The following is an 18701-nucleotide window of genomic DNA, read 5'->3' as shown; positions in this document are numbered from 1 at the left end:
TCTTGGTGTGGGGCCAGGATATAGGGGAGATATACAGGCACAGAGTGTATTTGAAGGAGGAGTTACCACCCAGAATATTCACTTTCTTATGGCTGGATAAGGTTAGGAATTCTAGCAAATTAATTTCTGCAGAAATGATGGCATGCAGCAGATAGGGACACCACTCCATCATAGCACAAACATGTCTTGGGATGGTTCTCGGCACGGACAGACTGGAACAGAACAGCGCAGTCAGATCCAACTTATGGTGGCAGACTTAGGCGTGTACATGTCTGACCCAAATGGGAAAGGCAATCTTTGAGCTGGCTGACAGATAATCATATCATAAACTCCTATCGTAGGATAGCTTGGGTTGGAAGGGAGCTTGGTGCGCTCAGAGTCTAGAAATCTTCTGTGAGACGTGGCTCTGCAGAAGAGCACAGCAACAAGGAATTCGGTTATCGCAGTCAGTGCACATATTGTAGACATCTCTGAGAACTGCTGCAACAGTAGAACGTAATAAGGTGACTCAGTAGTAACATGACCTTTCATTAACAGACTCTTTTCCTCTTTTCCCCTGTTTCTGACACATTTATGAACTGTTACAAAATTAGGTAAAACCCGCTTTTTCAGTACTTCCACATGAATGTTGGTGTGGTGCTCCTGGAGCATGGGAGCAAATAAAAACGCCTCTCACCCATTCTGACATGGACCCTGCTGTTGCTTTTAGGGCATCTCCCACTGAGCTCACCACTCAGCAGGATGGAGGACTGAGTGTTTTCTCTGTGGTGGGTCTGATACAATCACTGGCCGCAGAGGACACATCTCGTGAGGCTGGTGGTGTTGGTCTGGTTTATGGTAGGATAGTTTCCCAACGAGGGCCCAGTGTCCACAAAACTCGTTGGTGGAACGTATTGTTACTCTGCTTATGGCATGACTAAGGGACACACTGTGTACTGCTGTGTATATTGGTTAAATCTTATTATTTCAGCTCATCCATATGCCACTGACTCACAAATCAATTACTTTGTACAGCCTTTTAAAGCAGTGCTATATCCTGAAACCCTGTGTGCAGAACTTTTACCTTAGCTGTAACTCACTGTGCACCTACATTAACTCAAAGAAGCGACAGTGCCTCAAATAATGTTCCCAGGATTGCCCTGCAAAAAATCTTCCTTGTGAGAGATCAAGACAAAGTCATTCTGTATGAGACAATCCAGAGGAATGACTCCCTTGACACTGCTTGTCCTGAAAGTTCTTATTCATATTTACCCTCATCCAGAGGGCATCTCTAATTACAGAAGCACTTTCCGTGTGTGCTGAGTGTTTCCCTGGGCAAAGTACAGGCGGATAAAAATGAATGAATTCTACCTGTATTGTGCTACTTCCATGGCAGTCTATTCCCCCCATCTGATATTTGAACCATTAAATTATTTATTACCTGTAGACTTATGCTACATTATCATAAAATCCAAACTGGCAAATTATCAGAGACACAAAGTTCTGCTGTCAGGCTATGTTACCAGCCCAGAACAGGGTCTGTGGCCAGGGGACAGAAATGTTTTCCATCCCTGACTCTGATTTGTGCAATCACATCACTCACCTTGTAGTTTCACTGATGACATCCAAGAATAGCTTGGATGCAACTTCCACTTTACTGGGACCAGAATTAGGTGTGGTTTTAGTTGAGAATTTTTTCTAGTTTTGATGCTGTTCTTGCTTTGGTGGGAAAAGACAAGAGGTAATGACTTTAGGACAGGAAGTAATGACTTTAAGTTGCACCAGGGGAGGTTTGGGTTGGAAAAAATTATTCTCTGAGTGGTAATGCATTGAAAGAGGCTGCCCAGGAAGGTTGGTGGGGTTGGAGGTGTCCAAGAACTGTGGAGATGTGGCACTGAGGGACGTGGTCAGTGAGCATGGTGGGTTGGGGTTGGACGTGAGGATCTTCATGGGCTTTCCCAACCTCAGTGATTCTATAAAATAGCAATTGGAAAGTTAAAAATGGACAGCGTGGATGTCAACGTTTCTGCTGTTGTACTGCATCTCCCCACGTGGAGCAGGGATCTCAGGAGCATCCTGCAGGCTCCGGGAAGCAGGATCTGATTCACCATGGTACTTTCCCTTCTGAATCAGCACTAAGGCTCATGATATCACAGCTGACCTGCCTTTATTTCTGAGCGCTGGAACAGCAAAGCGCTGACTAGTGCTGGGGATTACAGATTCTGCGAAGCGTTTTGGAAGATAACTGCTGGCACCTCGCCACTCGTTATATGGAAAATATGCCGCGTTATCTTCCATGAGCGTGTGGGTGTGAGGGTGCTCCCAGCGTCCTGGCCCCCAGCCTAAGGAGCCCTAAGCATGCTTCATCCAGAGGGCCGTTAAGCAACGTGTAATGAACTCGTTCCGGCGCCGAGCCGAGATCTGTCACTTCAGACACGTTCCATATCCTTCAGGACTCCGTGACAGCGAGCATCCATCTCGGCGTCCCCACCACGCTAAGAGCGCTGTGCTGGAGGCCGCACCCTCGGGGCCCCTCAGATGGGCGCAGGCCAACTGGCCGCTCTCCCCAAGCCCTGAGGTGCCTCCATCCCTCCGAGAGGCCTCCACCGCCTCCCTGAGGGCGTTTCACCGCCCTGAGGCAGCAGGCGCGGCCCGCGGGCGCCCCCCGACCCTTCGCTGGCCGCAGCGCCTCGGCGGGGCGCCGCCCGTTACCTGAGGGCCGCTGCCGCGCGGAGGGGGGCGGGGCCGAGGCGGGGCGTGGCGGCTCGGCAGCCAATAGGAGCGGGCGGCGGCGTTCTTAAGGCGGCGCCGCGAACTGTCAGCGGCAGAACGGTGGTGTGGGTTCGGCGGGGCGGTTATGGCAGCGCTCAACGGTGCTGTGGAGAACGGGCAGCCTGACAAAAAGGGGCCGCCGCTGCCGCGGCCTCTGAGGGGTTTGGAGGTGAAATACACCAAGGTGAGCTGGGGAGGTGGGCTTCGCTGCAGTGTCACCTCGTGCTTGGGGGAATTGGGCTGGTGGTGAGGTGTTTTTTAAGTTATTCCTCCACTGAGAGCTTTATTTGTTGTTTTATCATCTCCTAGTGCTCTAGATAGTGGGGTAATGGGGGTGTGAAGGTGGCCGAGTGACCAGAGCAAGTGGGTCTTTGTGTTGTTTCTAGAGAGCTGCGCTTGCTCCAAGCTCTGAAGTCTAAAAACAAAATTATTATTTCTTAATGTAATGAACCTGTAGTGCTGCTCCAGATGCCTACAGGTCCTTTCAGCCTTGGTGCTGGGCCTGCTGAGGGCTACAGCCCTGACGGCCATTTTGCCCCTTCCTGCTCATGGAACCCATGTGGTGAATCCCAAGGGTGGCACTCAGCACTGTGTCAGTGCTTTACCAAGTCCCGTTTGGGCAGGTGAGCCTGGGCAGGGCTGAGAGGAGTGCTGTGTGAGGGTGCTGATGGAAGAGGTTGGTTCTGCCGACCCTGCAGGGATGCACTGAGCAGGGATGGAGGGCTGCATCTCTAGGAGGACGTGGAAGGGCAGTGAGGTGAGCAGTATGGATGCCATTCTTGCTGCTTGCTTGCCATCCCCATGGAGCTCTGTATGGGCTCGCTGGCCACCTCTAGGAGAAGCCAAAGAACCTGTAGCTCTAAGTCTGCCCTCAAACTCAGTTTGGGAGCCCTGTCCTTCAGAAGTGCCGTTGGCATTGCAGGAGCACTTAGCTCCACTCCAGCACTCCCTGTGCACGCAGCTCTGTGAGCCCTGAGTTGCTTTTTGTTCCCAGCTGCCTGACCCATGCTCTCATGCAGTGGGGGAAATAGCCAGGCTCATGGCTGTTATATTTCAGTCATGTGGCTGGGCTAAAAGAGCTGGAGGGGCTGAGTGTATATTAATTACTGTTACGTTTCTGTGCTAAATATTTCAAGGCAAAAAAAACTGCAAACTCCAAGCTTGTTCTCTTGCAGTGAGAAGAAAGAGTGAGCAATGATAGTTTGTTCAGTGAGGTGTTGGTTTGAATAATGCACCCAAAGTACTGAAACAAATTAATCTAGCCTAGTGGTTATGCTAACTGCTAATTTTAAACTTCTCTCTCTCTCTCTCTCTATTTTTTTTTTTTTTTTTGGAGATAAAATTGTCACTTAGCAGCAGATTGGATCTGCAGCTGCTGGTCGTAGAACAGCGTAATGCTGCACTTTCCTGTGTCCGGAATGGACACCGCATCAGGGTTCTTCTTAAACATCCAAATGTTCTGTTTTGTGTTATTTTTATTGTTGTGAACACTTTTAAATATTCCTTTGGGATCCAATCCTGCAGCCGTGTTTGTTTTAAAGACCAAATTTTTATTCTCCAGAGTTTTGCCAGAGACTCTCCGCACCAAAAGTATCGAGGTTGTAACTTAATAGTGGGAAACAATGTTAATTAAAAGTGTGAATTTGATATTCGATCCATTGCCCTCAGTGCATCTGAGAAAATAACGAACAGCAGTCAGTCTTCATAAAATGGAGGGTTTTTCTGCAAGCTCTGAATTCCACCAGATGTGTGCAGCTGATGGCACACTATCTGCTTTGCAAAAAAAATATATTATTTTTGGTTCTGCCAGTTACCGGGCTGAGGGAGAGGGAAGAAAGTCTATCACCAATAATCTTGCTTACAGAGCAGCTTAATGCTTGTCCCGGGTGTGTGATGGAAGTGGTCTGTCCAGAATCTCATGTCCTGCATTTGGAGTATGCAGCATGAACAGTTGATACGCTATTCTGTTTCATTTCAACTCCTGGCACCAAAGACTGGGCTGTGCTGTGTGGTTCCCAGAATGGCATCAGCATGTATGTTAGTTTTCAAAATAGTGAATCTTGTTTTACTATTTCTCATAGAAATGTTGCTTTCTGTTCTCAACCTTCTCGTGTAAAATAAACGCTTGGTGCAGCGGAGGAGGAATAACTCCCCTGTACTGAGGTTGTGAGTGTATGTCTGACTTTGTAACTTCACGCTTCTTGCTATCACCTCTCGTGCTTATTGTGACTTTTTTCAAGGGGAAGAGAGGAAACCTAAAGTGGAAGTGTTATCTATTCCTGAAATAGCTACCTATTATTTAAGTGCTGCATTTTAATTTCTAATAGTAATTAATATTTCTAACATTGACTTCATGTGATAATTTCCTGGCAGTGTTTTCTTCCTAAGCCTGTGTGAAACAGGTGGGACCAGAAGTGCAGTATCCACGCCAGTTATGTCTCAAATACTTCTATGCAGAAATAGTTGGGAGGAACTCCTTTCAGGAAAAAAGCTGCCCAAGGAAAAAATATGACCCAGAGCAGTGGGAATTTCAAATGTAAGGGATGCAACATTAATCTCCTGGTGGTGCATAGAGAGTCGTAAACAAGATTGCAAATGTGGAAGACTTCCAAGTAAAAGTACTAGCTTACAGCCACTAATAAAGATTACTTCATCTAATCTTGATTTAAAAAGTATCTTTATTTATAAAACATAACACTGCCAAGTTAGATTGCAATGTGGATAAGATGCATGTTGAATCAATTAATTGTATATAGGTATTCATGTTCTGTTTACAGTGTGTAACAACACTCTAGTATTTAATGCGTTTTTAGTTACGCAACGCTGGGACTGTTTGTTCTTGCTCTGGAAATGCAATATTTTGAAACACTTAAATCTTGTCACAGATGACTCCAGTGACGTGGGAGGCTCGATCTATCCTGTGGCAAGGCATAGTGGGGTAGAACCAAGCCTGTTCCTACCTTCCTTTGTGGTGCTGAGGGCAGTTATGGAAGTAGCCCAGGGCAGGATACGAGTAACCAAGTAATATTGCATGCAGACACTTTGCTTGTAGCATGCAACAAGGGGCAACTTTTGCCTGAGCCCTATGGGTTTCTCTTGGTGTCTCTTTCCGTTCCCATGGAAATTGATTTCAGCAGTGGTTTCTTTCTCATTGCTGAATTATGGCATTACACTGTGTGGGCCCCATCCTCTGTCTTACTTTTGCTCAAAACTAAGTGGGTGCATGAAGGCTTTCTTGTCCATTTTTCTGGCTCAGTTTGGAAAATTGCTGTCTGTATCATAAAGTCTCACTGAGATGGATTGAACACACCATCAGTGGAAGCTGAAGAGCCTTGGGAGCTGTGAAGAGTACTTCTGTGATTTTTCTGTTTTGTCTGCATCAGTGTTGACCTTCTCCTACCTGTTCTGCTCATTTTGCTCTTTCCTCAGATATTTATAAACAATGAATGGCATGAGTCTACCAGTGGAAAGAAGTTCCCTACCTACAATCCCTCGACGCTGGAGAAAATTTGTGATATTGAGGAAGGAGACAAGGTAAGTGTTATTAGAGAGGAGATGCAAAAGAGTTAAAGGGGCTTACTCTCTTTTCATAAAGCATACAGAGGAAAAGCTGGCTTTTAATGGCATGTGGCTATCCAGACTGGGAGCTGGCATGGTGCGTGTGCTGCTTGAGGATTACATGGGTTGGGTGGGATCGGTCTTGTCTAGCTCAGCTGAGTCACTTTCCCTGATAGGAACTGCCTACCAAATACTGCAGGAATGAGATTCAGCATCATTCCAGCTTTATAGAGCTGGAAGCAAGCAGCCATGCTGAGGAAATAGTAATGACAACAGACGTACATCCCTGACAGAACTCGTGTGTCACTTTTGGAGTGGTTTACATGCAGTCTGCATGGCAGCCTGTTGGAATCACTGGACTGAAATTCACTTTTTAAAAAATATGATCAACAAATAACCTGTTTGGGAAAACTTCAGCTCAGTAATGCAACACTGCTCACTTTCTCCTAGCAATTCCTTATGGTTTCCTTTTCTGACTGGTGTTATGGGTTCTGGCTGCCTGCACAAATGTGATAACTGTCATTTAAAATGAAATCAATATCTCTGAAGAATTTCAGTAGTCCCTGGCTTTGGTACACTGTAAGTACAGTTGCTTGGGGCATAACAGCTTGGTTTTGGTAACTGTCTGAGGTAAGAAACAATCAGATGCAACACTTTGTCCATAACAGCTAATCACATGTGGGCCATCTGGACTGCTCTGTGGGAGAGCTGGCCTAAGGCTTGCTTTTGACTGTATGTCATGGGAAGGTGATTCACAGCTTCCCCAATGTACCAGGGCTTTGGCTAATCACCACTCTGCAGTAGCAACTGGCAGTGTGTACTCTTCTCAGTATCTAAGCTTGCCTGTTCCATGCCTTGCAGAACCTCTCCTACTAAGAGCTGCGTTAGATGGAAAAGTGCAGCGCAGTTCTGGGTGTTGTGCTGTGCAGGTCAATAGAGCCTGATAATTTTGGAGATGGGAGCAAACTTGTTTGGTGATGCAGGACTCCCTGCAAATGGTGCATAAGGTAGCTGTTCTTTTTGGATGCCACTAAAGCAGTCCCTGAGGCCTAGTGCCATGGTGGATCTGTGAATCCATGGGACAATTGTAGATGTAGACAAAGCTTAATGTATGTAATTCCTCTGCATTAACTGGGCAGTACATAACTCTATTTAGTGGTATGTAAACAGTGGAGCTGAAGCAACTCTGACGCAACTATATTTTGCGAGGCAGAAACCATGACTCCACTGCTCGCTGAGCTAAGTGTCTCTCAGGCAGTTACAGAGCATTACATGAGTATTTCAAGCCTACTTCTTAATTACTTGGTAGTGAAAATTCTTAGGTGGAACTGAAAGGCCAGTCCTGTGCCTTGCCTGCTTGAGACTTGCCCTTGCCTGAATTCAAGGATGACTTTTCAGCTTGCAGGAGAGTCCCTGCCTGTGAATACTTGGTAAAGGTGCCTGACTCTTAGGCATGTAGAATAATTGCATGCAAGAATGTATGCTAGATGCAGCTGAAAGCTTCATCTACCCCTTTACATCAGATATGAATTTCACTGTAATTGGGTTTGTACGAGGAACTGAGAAGAGTCAGACCTGCTAGTGGGTTAGTTAACAGAATTGGCAAACCAGCTGTTAGGCTGCTGGTGATACGTAATGATGTCCCACCACCCTTTGGGCAGAGTTCCCTGAGAATTCCCATGGCCAGCTTAATCATCTCCATACTAAATCTATGACCCCAATCTATTGGGGCAGAGCTCCCTGTTGCTACAGAAAATGGTGAGTCGTGGTGCTTTTCAGTGTTCTGTCTCCTTGGGCTGCCGTGCTCAGTTGTGTTGGTGAGTATTGCAGCAAGGGTAGCAGGTTCTGGCTCTGGCTTCAGCTGTGCTGTGCCAGGCTTGACTCTGCCTCCACAACCTGCAGGGAGCAGGACTCCACTTCCTTAACCTTGTTCAGAAACCTGTCCCTCCCTGGCCACACCGGGTATGTTTTGCTTGGGTTGCTTGTGAGAGGTGGGAATTTGGCAGCTGATGTCTCAGTGGTGACAAACAAGTCTGGTGCTGAAACTTGGCCTAGAAGTCTAGGTGTAAAGGTTTTGTTTTAGACTTTAGTCACAAGATTCAAAACACAATTTCTCTTGGTGAATAGTTGGGGAATAAAGGGAAGTTTCAGGTGGTAAAAGAAGCATTTAAAAAAAAAAAAAAGCAATAACAATATAAAGCAGCAAATGATTTTACTGGATACCTGGAGACTTCCTGCCTCCAGAGTAATGGCTTAGTGTCTCAAGTGTTCTCCAGCTACAATCAAAAAGGGATAACTTTCTTCATTAGGTTTTTGACCCTCAGAAGTGGTGCAGCCCTGGAACTTCTACTGTCCCTTGCTGTGTTACTGTGTCAAGGAAAAAAAAAATACATTAGCTGTTATCATTTTTCTAGTCCTATCGGTAACACTTGAAGATAAGCTCTTCTAGTAGATTTCTAATGTCCAGCAAGGATGGGAGAAAGGAACTCCATCCTTAAAGGAGTTGCCACCTAGCTGCCTGGCAAAGGTTCATGGCTGGCACTGAGCAGCATGGGTGTTATGGATCATCTGTCGTGGTCTGGGCAGTTGGTCTTTGGTAGTGTATCTTTAGAGGGTTATGAGCATGTTTTGTTCACAGGCATCTTGCCCACCTTCAGACTATGGATGTGGGCTGAGGTAAGAGGCTGCAGAAGCATTATTCCACACAGCAAGCTCACCATACCATAGATAATGGTTTGGGACACTACAGACTGTTAAGTTGCTCTTTGTAGCCGATTGAAATTTTGGTTCTAAAGTTAGAGCAATGAGAAGCATAGACTGCAGGGGGCTAGCTGGAGAGTGGCTCAGCTGTGAATGTCTTCTAATTGGGCACGGTCCTGCCTGTGTTGGAAAAATGCCTTTCTGAGGATGTGCACAGTGGGGATTCTCCCATGAAGTTCAGGTAAGATAGTCAGCATGGAGTGTGCTCCATCCCCAGTATGTCTCCTTACTATCTGGATCAAAGCCATATTGTCTGCACTGAGCCTGAAGCAGAGCAAGGCTTTTTCTGCAGATATTCTCCCTGTTCACCAAGGCACTGGAGTGATGGTCTGCCAGGTGCTGAGGCAGGAGAGAGGAAGAAGGGACTCCATAGAAATGGAGCAGTGGTGAGCAGAATTTGAAGTAGAGAATGAAGGTGGAGGACATGGCTTAGAACAAAGAAATCATGAGTTTGTTCAGGGGAAAATGGCATGCGGTTGTGTAACTGGGGCTTGTATCATAATGCAAACATCCAGGGTGGGTATGAAGGTTTGCTGGCATTTCCCAATCCTGCGTTGCTTGACTTTGCAACTTCAGTGTTCTCTTAGTAAAGCTTTTTATGTAATAATAAATCTGTATAGATCAAAACTGAGCACCAGGTTGCATGGACCTCTTTGTGGTTTTGTGTGCTGCAGGGTGTCCTTGGCACTCTGACAGTTAGAAGTCTGTCTTTGTCACACATTGTGCCTACCTATTGCAACATGCTTGTAATGAGCACACCATTCAGACTCCCCTAATGTCTAGTCACAACAGGATGGATTAAGAGCAGCATTTCAGCCTTCCTGAAGGACTTCCTTGTTTTTGCTGTCTCTCAGGCCTATAGAAACTGTGTGAGCTCACAAGGTCTCACTTGGTGGTGCTACCCCTGAGGGTGTTTTGGGGAAGCTTTTGTTTGTAATATTGACTGTGCTCTCTGAGCTGCTGTGCGTGCCCTGCAAATCCAAGAAAAGGGGATGAGAATGAATACAGTTTCAGTAAATATTCGCCCCAGGGCTTTTGGATGGTATCACCATGGTGCTTCTATCTGTTAAGATACACCCTTTGCTGTGCCTCCAAAGATACAAGCATGTCAGGTAGTAGACTCTGCAGGAGATGAACAAGGGCCATTGCTTTTATGGTTTTGTTTGCTTGTTTTTGTTTTTTCCACCCCAGTACAAATGATTTTAGGGAGAAGAGGCTCCAGACAGTATCTCTAGCTTGCAATCAAAATGAGAGATGGCTTTGCTGAGACATTTTGGGCTTCACCAGACCACCACTACCACTTACAGGAGCTGCAGCAGGGCTTGGGTGCTCCTTTGCTTAGAGTGGAGACTGAAGTCCTTTGCACATGCAGCCATCTTATTCTTAGTGCTGCAAGTGCCAGAGTGGTAGCAAGGCCATGAGGTCTTGATGCTCCCAGCCTGATCTCAGGAGGTGATTTGTTGCTGCTTTAAACCTGACACATTCTCCTTTTTTTTTTTTTTTTTTTTTTTTTTTTGTCTGCTTTGTGTCTTATAATGTTGTCTTACTTTAGCTTAAGCCCTCATTTGAGCAAGAAGGATGAGGAACGTGTGAGTGTACAGTAACTGGTGATGCCTCTTGGCTTCTGTGGCATTCCAGATTAAGTGCACAGAAGCAAACCATTTTGAAGCCCTGTTCTGCCTGTGGGGACAGGCACCAGGCAGGATGTGCCTGCCTGCGTATGGTGGCTGCTTGCTACCTCTGCTTCATAGCCATGCTTGCTTGACCATAGCCACTCTTTACCTCCTGTAGCAACTCAGGTCTCTTGCAATTGTCTCCCCATCAGTGCTCTTCTAAAAGGGTGTAGTTTTCCTGGCAGTGTACATCAGAGTACTTCAAAACTGTGCAATCTTGTGAAGAAAGAACCAAATTTAGTTTAAGGTGCTACCTCAGTGGACAATGACTTGCTGTAAGCCAAGTGTATCTCCCCATAACACTTTTCTTGGTTGAACAAAACAGGCTTTCTTGTGGTGGGAGAGCAGCCAATCCTTGCTGGGTCTGTGCACAGTAGCTGAATCTAGTGTGATCAAGTCTGAATAGACAAGCCTTGAGAGAAGATCTATAAGAGCAGCTGGTTAAGAGCTCTGAGGAGCAATCAAGGCCTGAAGTCCACCCGCTTTAGCCACGCATTGTCACAGAATCACAGAATTGTAGGGGTTGGAAGGACCTCCAGAGATCATTGAGTCCAACCCCCCTGCCAAAGCAGGTTTCCTACTATTGTGGTGAAGTGCAAGGACTTCTCCATAAGCTGAAGGATGCAGTGAAGTATGGGCTGCACCAGACATTACAAAGAGCAGGAATCTGATCAAAGACAGAATGAATGGTGCTCTGTATATGCTTGGGGGTACAGTCTTGGCCTCATGGATGTTGATGGCAGTGTTCCATTGGCTTCATTGAGTCAGGAGGTTGCCCTTGCCATTGCATTTTTTAGTTGTTGTATGTTAGTGGAGGGGAGAAAGGAGGAGTCAGGGCCGTACTGTGGCCGGAGCATCACAGGAAACTTTGCTGGGCTTAATGAGAAGTGATGGAATTTGTTGCCCTCCTAAGTAGCAGCTTACAAAAACAGAGTTAGATTTGATCCTGCATGCAGTAAAGCTTTTGAGAGAGTGGCACTAAGTTCGGGTAGGTGAAATGACTGTCAGAGCACTAGACAACAAAAACCCTTACATCTGGTAAAAAAGAATCTTGAAGTGCAATCCGGGATTTAAGGGAGCTTTTTGTTTTTGTATGGTAACTGCTACTGGCGTGCATTCAAGCGGGATGTAGTGGTGGGATCTGAGCAATGATTGTTCCCTTGGATGAAACTGATCTCTCTCATGGGGGACTTTCCTTCCCACGTTTGTGTGGACCAGACTGATTGATGGAGGACAATAGCCTGTCAAGCTTAGGGAAGCTCCAATGGGAACAGAATTGGGATCTCATTTTTCCGTCCTTTCCCTGGTGTCACTTACATCCTGTATCATTCTGGATTATTTTATAAACAAACAAGTTGCGTAAAATTACTCTTCAAAAGCCCTGCTGATACTTTGACTTTCAGGTTGTTTGTCAGCCCAGACCAAACCCAAAATGGCTTGCAGGCTTGGTTATAAATCCAAGAGTAAAATGGAGGTGATCTTCTCAGAAGATTTGGTTTTAGCCACCACAACATCATCTAGGAAGCAGCTTGCTGGGGTCTCTGCCTTTGTCCAACATCTTCCTTGTAACCTAACCTTTTCTTATGTATGTCACTGCTCTAGCCTGATGTGGATAATGCTGTGGAAGCAGCAAAAGCAGCATTCCAGAGGGGGTCTCAGTGGAGACAGATGGATGCCTTAAGCAGAGGACAGCTCCTACACAAGCTGGCTGATCTTCTAGAGCGAGACAGAGTCATCCTGGCAGTAAGTATTGTGATTGGATAGTGGACTTACTGGAGTAAGTATTGTGATGAGCTGTTGGCTGATAATTCAGCTTCATCCTTAACATTTTGCTGCATCCATCTCCTGTCACACTACTTCCTCTTAAGGGCACTTAAGGAGGAGGGAATCCTGCAGAAAGGTCTCATCTTCTAGCTCTTCTTTTTCCTGTGCTCATTGCCTTAGGCTGTAGGGAATGCCTGATAGCTTTTTCAGTGTCAGTGGGCTTCAGTACGTGTAGTGATGTTTATAAAACCTTCCTGGATTAACTCATCCTTGTGTTAGCCTGAGCTTTGTTACTGCAGTCCTGTACTATGGATTTCAGTTCCTCCAAAGAAGAACCATAGTTCAGTCCTGACCTAGCTCCTGTTCCTCTTTCCAATGGAAGTAAGACATTTGTGCCTGCCCTTTAAGTCTGAGATAAACAACAGTGCCTCCCACACAGAGAAACAAACAACAGTGATACAGCACCAAATTTCTTTGCTGAGCTCTGGCACTAACTGTATATGTTCTTTGGAACTGGATGCACTCTTCCCTCCCAGCCCTCCTTCTTCCTTCCCACCTGAAGGGTAGAAGAATCTAGGCAGAAGTCATAGCTGATCTTCACTGTTCTGCAGAATGATTCTGGGGATCATAGACAGTGACTGTTAGTTATCTATAGTGGAGTTCTTATTCAAGACCTTGGCTGGTTATTGAATTGATTGCAGATATTACTATTACTTTTATTTTTAAAGCAATAAATATGTTTCTTGGTTTTAAGTTTATCAATGCTCTTGCATCTCCTAGCTAAGGTAGTATCTACATATTTGAGACAACAACAAGAAAAAGCCTATAAACCACAAAAGAAGGAAAAAATGCACAACCAACAAAATCTGCTTCGGTCCTTATTACAAAAATGCAAGGCCAATTTGACTTTTTTTTTTTCTTTTTTTTTTTTTTTTTTTTTTCAAATTTCTTCCCCTAAAATAGGGGGCTGGAAAGAGATTCTTGTTGGATGTCATCCAAAGTTTAGAATGTGTGTAAGTGGGATCTGCTACTTTTCCACTGAATGTACTGGCTCAGGAAAATCTCTTGATAGCTGTGAGGCTGTGTTAACTTGGACTTCTGCACTCGAGAACTACTGCTAATGATTTCCTATCCTGTCCTAGAAGAATCCTTTTGGTGCAAAACAAGGGGAGTAGGACCTTGGCTAAGATGTTCTGCAGCTGATAAGAAGCTTTTATGTTGGACTTGCACATTTGTACAAATAGTGCCTACAATTCCTAGTAGCTCTCAGCTTAGAGCTGCTATCTGTACTTCACTAGCTCAACTCAGCACTCTTACTCTGCACTTCTTCAGGAGCAATGCATTTGTGTTGCTCAGTGCTGTTGTATGCAAGAGTTCCTAAGCTGATGTCCCACTGAGAGAGCATGATGTGTGGGGTGTATTTAGAAGTCTGCACTTGCTTGACTGTTTCAAGCTAGGTCTCTTCCCCCGGTATGTTCTCTGTGAACCATGTGATGTCCTCCAAGTTCTGTAGAACAGGCTCACAAGCTCCAGGTTTGAAGGCAATTCTGGCCAACAAATAAGGGGGAGAAATAAGCGTGTGCAAATATGCTCTGTTTATTTTCTGCCCTTTTTTTTTTTTTTTTTTAAATGCAAATTTAAAGCAGCCCCCTTTTCCACAAACCAGGGCACTAATTTCAAGCTTTCTGCTGTCCTTCTGATCTGGGATGACTTTCTTGGCATTGCTACTTTCTCTGAAGAAAAACCAGCCCTAGCTGCTTTGGTTGCGTGTTAAGTAATCACTTAAAAAATCAGTTGTTTTAGCAGACATTCAGAGTGGATAACAATCCTAGTCATTCCAAGGGGAATGTCTGTTTAGACCCTAATGTCTGTGGAATATGACAGGGTATGACTTCATTTGTAAACAAAGATGTCTCAATCTACCAAGGGATATTGCTTACTTTATGGATGTGCTGGCTTTTTTCACCAATATCCCTTTTAATGACCTGAGCAGAGCAAAGTATTCACTTAGCTAATGTTCAGAACAGTGAGAAGGGTGCAGTCTGAGACTGGTCTTCGTTTAAAGCTGCTCAATGTCGGTGCAGCTTCAGTGAAATAACTTCTCCCTTGCAGTTGTCTAAGCAGAGATCTGAGCCCAAATGTTACTTTATTAGAACACTGTTTAAAGAAAAAAAAATGTGTTTTCTATCATCCTGTGGATAAAAGAGGCATTTTGGAGGTTGCTTTTAGGACAATGAGGCAGAAAAATAAAAGGAAAGTGGGTCAGGCTGATTTTAGTGGCACCATCTGGAGTCCAGAACATCTGTGTCAGAAGGTCAGATACAGTGAAGTCAAGGGCCTTGCGTTCCTTCAGAATGGTGCTCCAGACCACAGCCCTGTATCCCACCCACAGCCACCTCCTGGGCTCTTACAGAAAGTGTGCATTCACTGCAGTGATTGAGCAAAGCAACTTGTGCCTGTATCAGTGTTAGTGGGTCCAGCTGCCTCTATTCTACCTGACTTGTACTAACTAGATCTTCCTTTAAAGTGAGGGAAGGAAACTGTCTCCACAGCACAAAACACAAGAAAATTGAGAGTGTTTTTCAGAAAGATATTTTTGCTTTTAAGAAAAAACTATGGATGTGTTTGACAACGCACATAACTTGTTGGATTTTGTTTGTTTTCCAGACTTTGGAAACAATGGACACAGGAAAACCTTTTCTGCAGGCTTATTTCATTGATCTGGAAGGTTGTATAAAGACACTCCGATATTATGCTGGATGGGCTGATAAAATCCAGGGCAGGACTATCCCTGTGGGTAAGTTTCTTCACACCCAAAATCAGGACTGGAAAGGGATCAGGCTTGATGGGACAAGTGACAGGCATGGAAAGATCTGCTTCTGAAAACCTGCAATGGAAGGCATTTATTTTCTGTCTCAGGGTGGATTTTAAGTGGTATCTTCTGAGATTCAAACTCAAATGAGGACTATAAATGCCTGGATAGATTTCTGGGAAAATAATGGAAGGGCACTGTCAAATGTTCTGATAGTTGAGTTTTTTCAAAAGATCTTCTAGACTACAGACCTAGAGCAGTCACAGTGCACCCTTGGACCTATTCTGAAACGGATCCTCCTCCATTTGAGGTCACCTGGAGGTGTGTTTTAAGATCAGCAGAGAGAGGATTCTTTGTCTAATGTGGTTTTGGATCTGTCTCCAATCTCTCTGTTTGCAGTCATCTTAACTGTTCCTGTAGAAGCAAAGATTTTTACTGTGTTTTCTTTTTCCTTTATTCTTTTGTTTTGCAGATGAAAACTTTGTCTGTTTCACCAGGCATGAACCGATGGGTGTTTGTGGAGCTATAACTCCAGTAAGTAACAGCAATGGTGCCCTTGGAAATGGAGGAAGTGTATGTGCATTTCCCTATCTTGTACTGCAGCAATTTGATTCCTAGTTAAGTGCAGCTGTTCTGCAGTGAACTCCCATTTCAGTTGCTTGATGTAGTTTCTTGTTTTACCCCCATGCCAATTGCTCTTGGCAGTGCAAAATCCTCTGCAGTGGAAGGGTGGGTCTTCTAATCAGTTGCTCTGTTCCTCTCTAAGGATGACAGCAGTCACCAGAGAGCAGTCAGAGCTCTCTGACTCTTCCACTGCTAGGACAACCATCTTGTCATTACATGTGCTCGCTTCTTGCTGCCTAGAGCTGATGCATAGTTTGGAGTTTCAGAACATATCCATTATTAATAACTCCTGGCTGTTCTCTGAGCTTTCTGTGATCAAATCTCACTGAATGCAGTTTTTCCTTGAGCTTTCTTTCTCTGCTTAGGGGACGATGTGGCTGGTTCTTGAAATACCTCCAGTTTTAGTATGTGCTGCTTGCTTTGTTTAAACAGACAACCAGAAAGACTTTACAGCTCTATGGGAGACATAGTTCATTCCCGTCTGGTTGTAAAATGCTTTGAACATGGTATCCTACAGGCCATGAAGCAAGTGGTGGTGTGCCAAGATTCTTTGGATACTTGGATCAGTGGAGTCCATGGAATATTTTGACCCATGGGATCAGGTTATAAGGGAGATGGGATAAAATGCATATGTGGTTTGGGATTTTCTGGACCCTGCAGATACCAGGTCTGGACCAATTCCCAAAGACATCTGGAGAAATTCTACCTTTTCCTTTAGCTGGACTGAGCTTGTAACCCTGGTGATAAGATGGTAAAGTCAATTTTGCCCTATGAGGGTTAGGCAAATTGGGAAACAGTTGTTACTAGTTATCAGGCATTTGGCTTAATGACACCTGCATGGCTTTTCTGTTTGAACAAGCAAAGTGTCTGCTTGTAAGCAGCTAGAACTTGTGATGCAATATCAAAACATTAGGTATATCAACAATGATCATTAGTGTTATAAGCATAATTGATCATCAATTAAAAGATATTTCACTGTTATACTTAAGCCACCTTTGGCACTTTCGGAATTGATCATTTTAAAAGCCTGCATGTAGGGTGCTTTGGAGGGCCACTGAAAGGAAAATAGTGGGACTTCTACTGTTTCAGGTGGGCCTTACACTAGCAATAAATACAATAATAAGACCAGATTTGTCTCAAGTTCAACACTGTTTGCAAAAGGCATGATTGGGGTCAACAAAGCCACATCTGTCTCCAGTTTACTTAGAACAAATCCTCTTCAATTTTTTTTTCCAGTTTGACCTGATATAAAAGGATTTGTCACTGTTCTGCATGTCTCCCTAGGCCAATTAACAATCCTCCCTTTTTACTGTGGCTTGACTATACTTAAACAACCCTCCTAGTGAGGGGCACTTTTTGGAAGGTGCATCATATGACTGAACTTTATCCCAGGGTGATACTGTTAGGCAGCCTTCATATCTGTTTCTGTTACTTTCACCAGCCATTCTGCAATAGGAAGGTCTCAGTGGAGTCACATTGTGCTCTGAAAGTGTAGAAAAGTAGTGAAGGTGCAGGTGGCCAAAGATGAGAATTCAGGCCTTCGCAAGGTTTAGGAGAAAAAGACAAATAGGTAAATCATAGAATGTGGCCATTGGAGAAATCTCTGAAATGAGACAGGTCTGGAAGATGGGGAGAGAAAAGCTGAAGCACATCAACTGAAGTTCCACTTTATCTCTGGGTTACAACAGAACTCATCTCTTAAAATCTAAACTGTTAACTTATTTGTGAGTGTGAATTTGTGGATTCCTAACATGCTTAGCTTCTTCCTTGCTAGCTGAGGGCCCGCGGCTTGAGACTTGACAAGAAGTCCCTTTATTGTTGGCCCACTTCCATCATCCCTAAAGCAGCCTTAATTATTTTTAATGAAGAAATCCTTTCTGTTGCCAAATGACCTTTACTGAGATTCAGTGTGAGCTAGATTTTTCCACTTCTTGCTTAGGCTCCAAAATCTACAAATGCACATGACCATGAGACAGATTAGCACAGAGGAAGCTGATGTGGACTTGTTCCTGATTCCAAATAAGAAAACTAATTGGAAAGGAGCATTTTACAGAATGGAGGGAGACTAAGGGCTGCCCTGGACTTTCATGACTGAACAATCCACTGAAGCTTTCTAATTATAAACCTGGAAATGAATGATACTGTGCAACTCCTAACTCCTCAGGGATTAGCTAATACAGAAAACTGAGTTTCTTTCAATGAGCAACTTCAGTTCTCCCATATAAGGACTCTGTATGAGAGTGATGCATCAGAACACTACCTTCACCATGGTTTCTGTGAACAGACAAAATTTTAAAGTGTGATCGGACTTCTGTGAGCAATGAGGTTGCAAAGATTTGTTTGAATTAGAGTTAACTTGAGCACTGCCAACAATATTTGGGATCTCAGTGTGGTACAGGAAGATATGCTCTGTAGACCAAGAAAATGCAGTGTTGTAAACACACACCTTTATGGCTGTGCTCCCAGTTGTTGGTTTCTCCCTGAGCTGTCTGAAGGTGGGAGAAGTGCTGTGTGGAAGTGAGTAGGTGGCTGATCCAAATGACCTTGTGTTCTTGCAGTGGAACTTCCCATTGCTGATGCTGGTTTGGAAGATGGCACCGGCGCTGTGCTGTGGAAACACTTTGGTTATTAAGCCAGCTGAACAAACTCCTCTAACATCACTGTACATTGGCTCGCTGATTAAGGAGGTAAGGAAACCTGAATAACACACCTAGGTACTTTTCTTCTAAGACCGTAACAGTTTGAATTGTCTGAGTAGG

The 18701-nt window shown here is 44.6% G+C and overlaps 1 protein-coding gene across 1 annotated transcript in view; it reads left to right on the top strand.

Moving 5' to 3' along the window:
* Positions 1-2808: 2808 nt before the first annotated feature.
* The window catches only part of ALDH1A3 (aldehyde dehydrogenase 1 family member A3), a 35269-nt gene continuing 19376 nt past the window's right edge, over positions 2809-18701 (top strand). The window contains exons 1-6 of the mRNA XM_052671508.1: positions 2809-2935; positions 6181-6285; positions 12345-12485; positions 15174-15303; positions 15791-15852; positions 18501-18629. Of these exons, the coding sequence (XP_052527468.1) occupies positions 2837-2935; positions 6181-6285; positions 12345-12485; positions 15174-15303; positions 15791-15852; positions 18501-18629 (666 nt within the window). The 5' untranslated portion in view covers positions 2809-2836. The remainder of the gene's footprint in view (positions 2936-6180; positions 6286-12344; positions 12486-15173; positions 15304-15790; positions 15853-18500; positions 18630-18701) is intronic.

The sequence above is a fragment of the Tympanuchus pallidicinctus genome, unplaced genomic scaffold (genome assembly GCF_026119805.1).
Source record: "Tympanuchus pallidicinctus isolate F22 unplaced genomic scaffold, pur_lepc_1.0 scaffold12, whole genome shotgun sequence".
NCBI lineage: Eukaryota > Metazoa > Chordata > Aves > Galliformes > Phasianidae > Tympanuchus > Tympanuchus pallidicinctus.
Note: the sequence above shows the minus strand (reverse complement) of the source record. Positions and strands in the feature narration are given on the sequence as shown.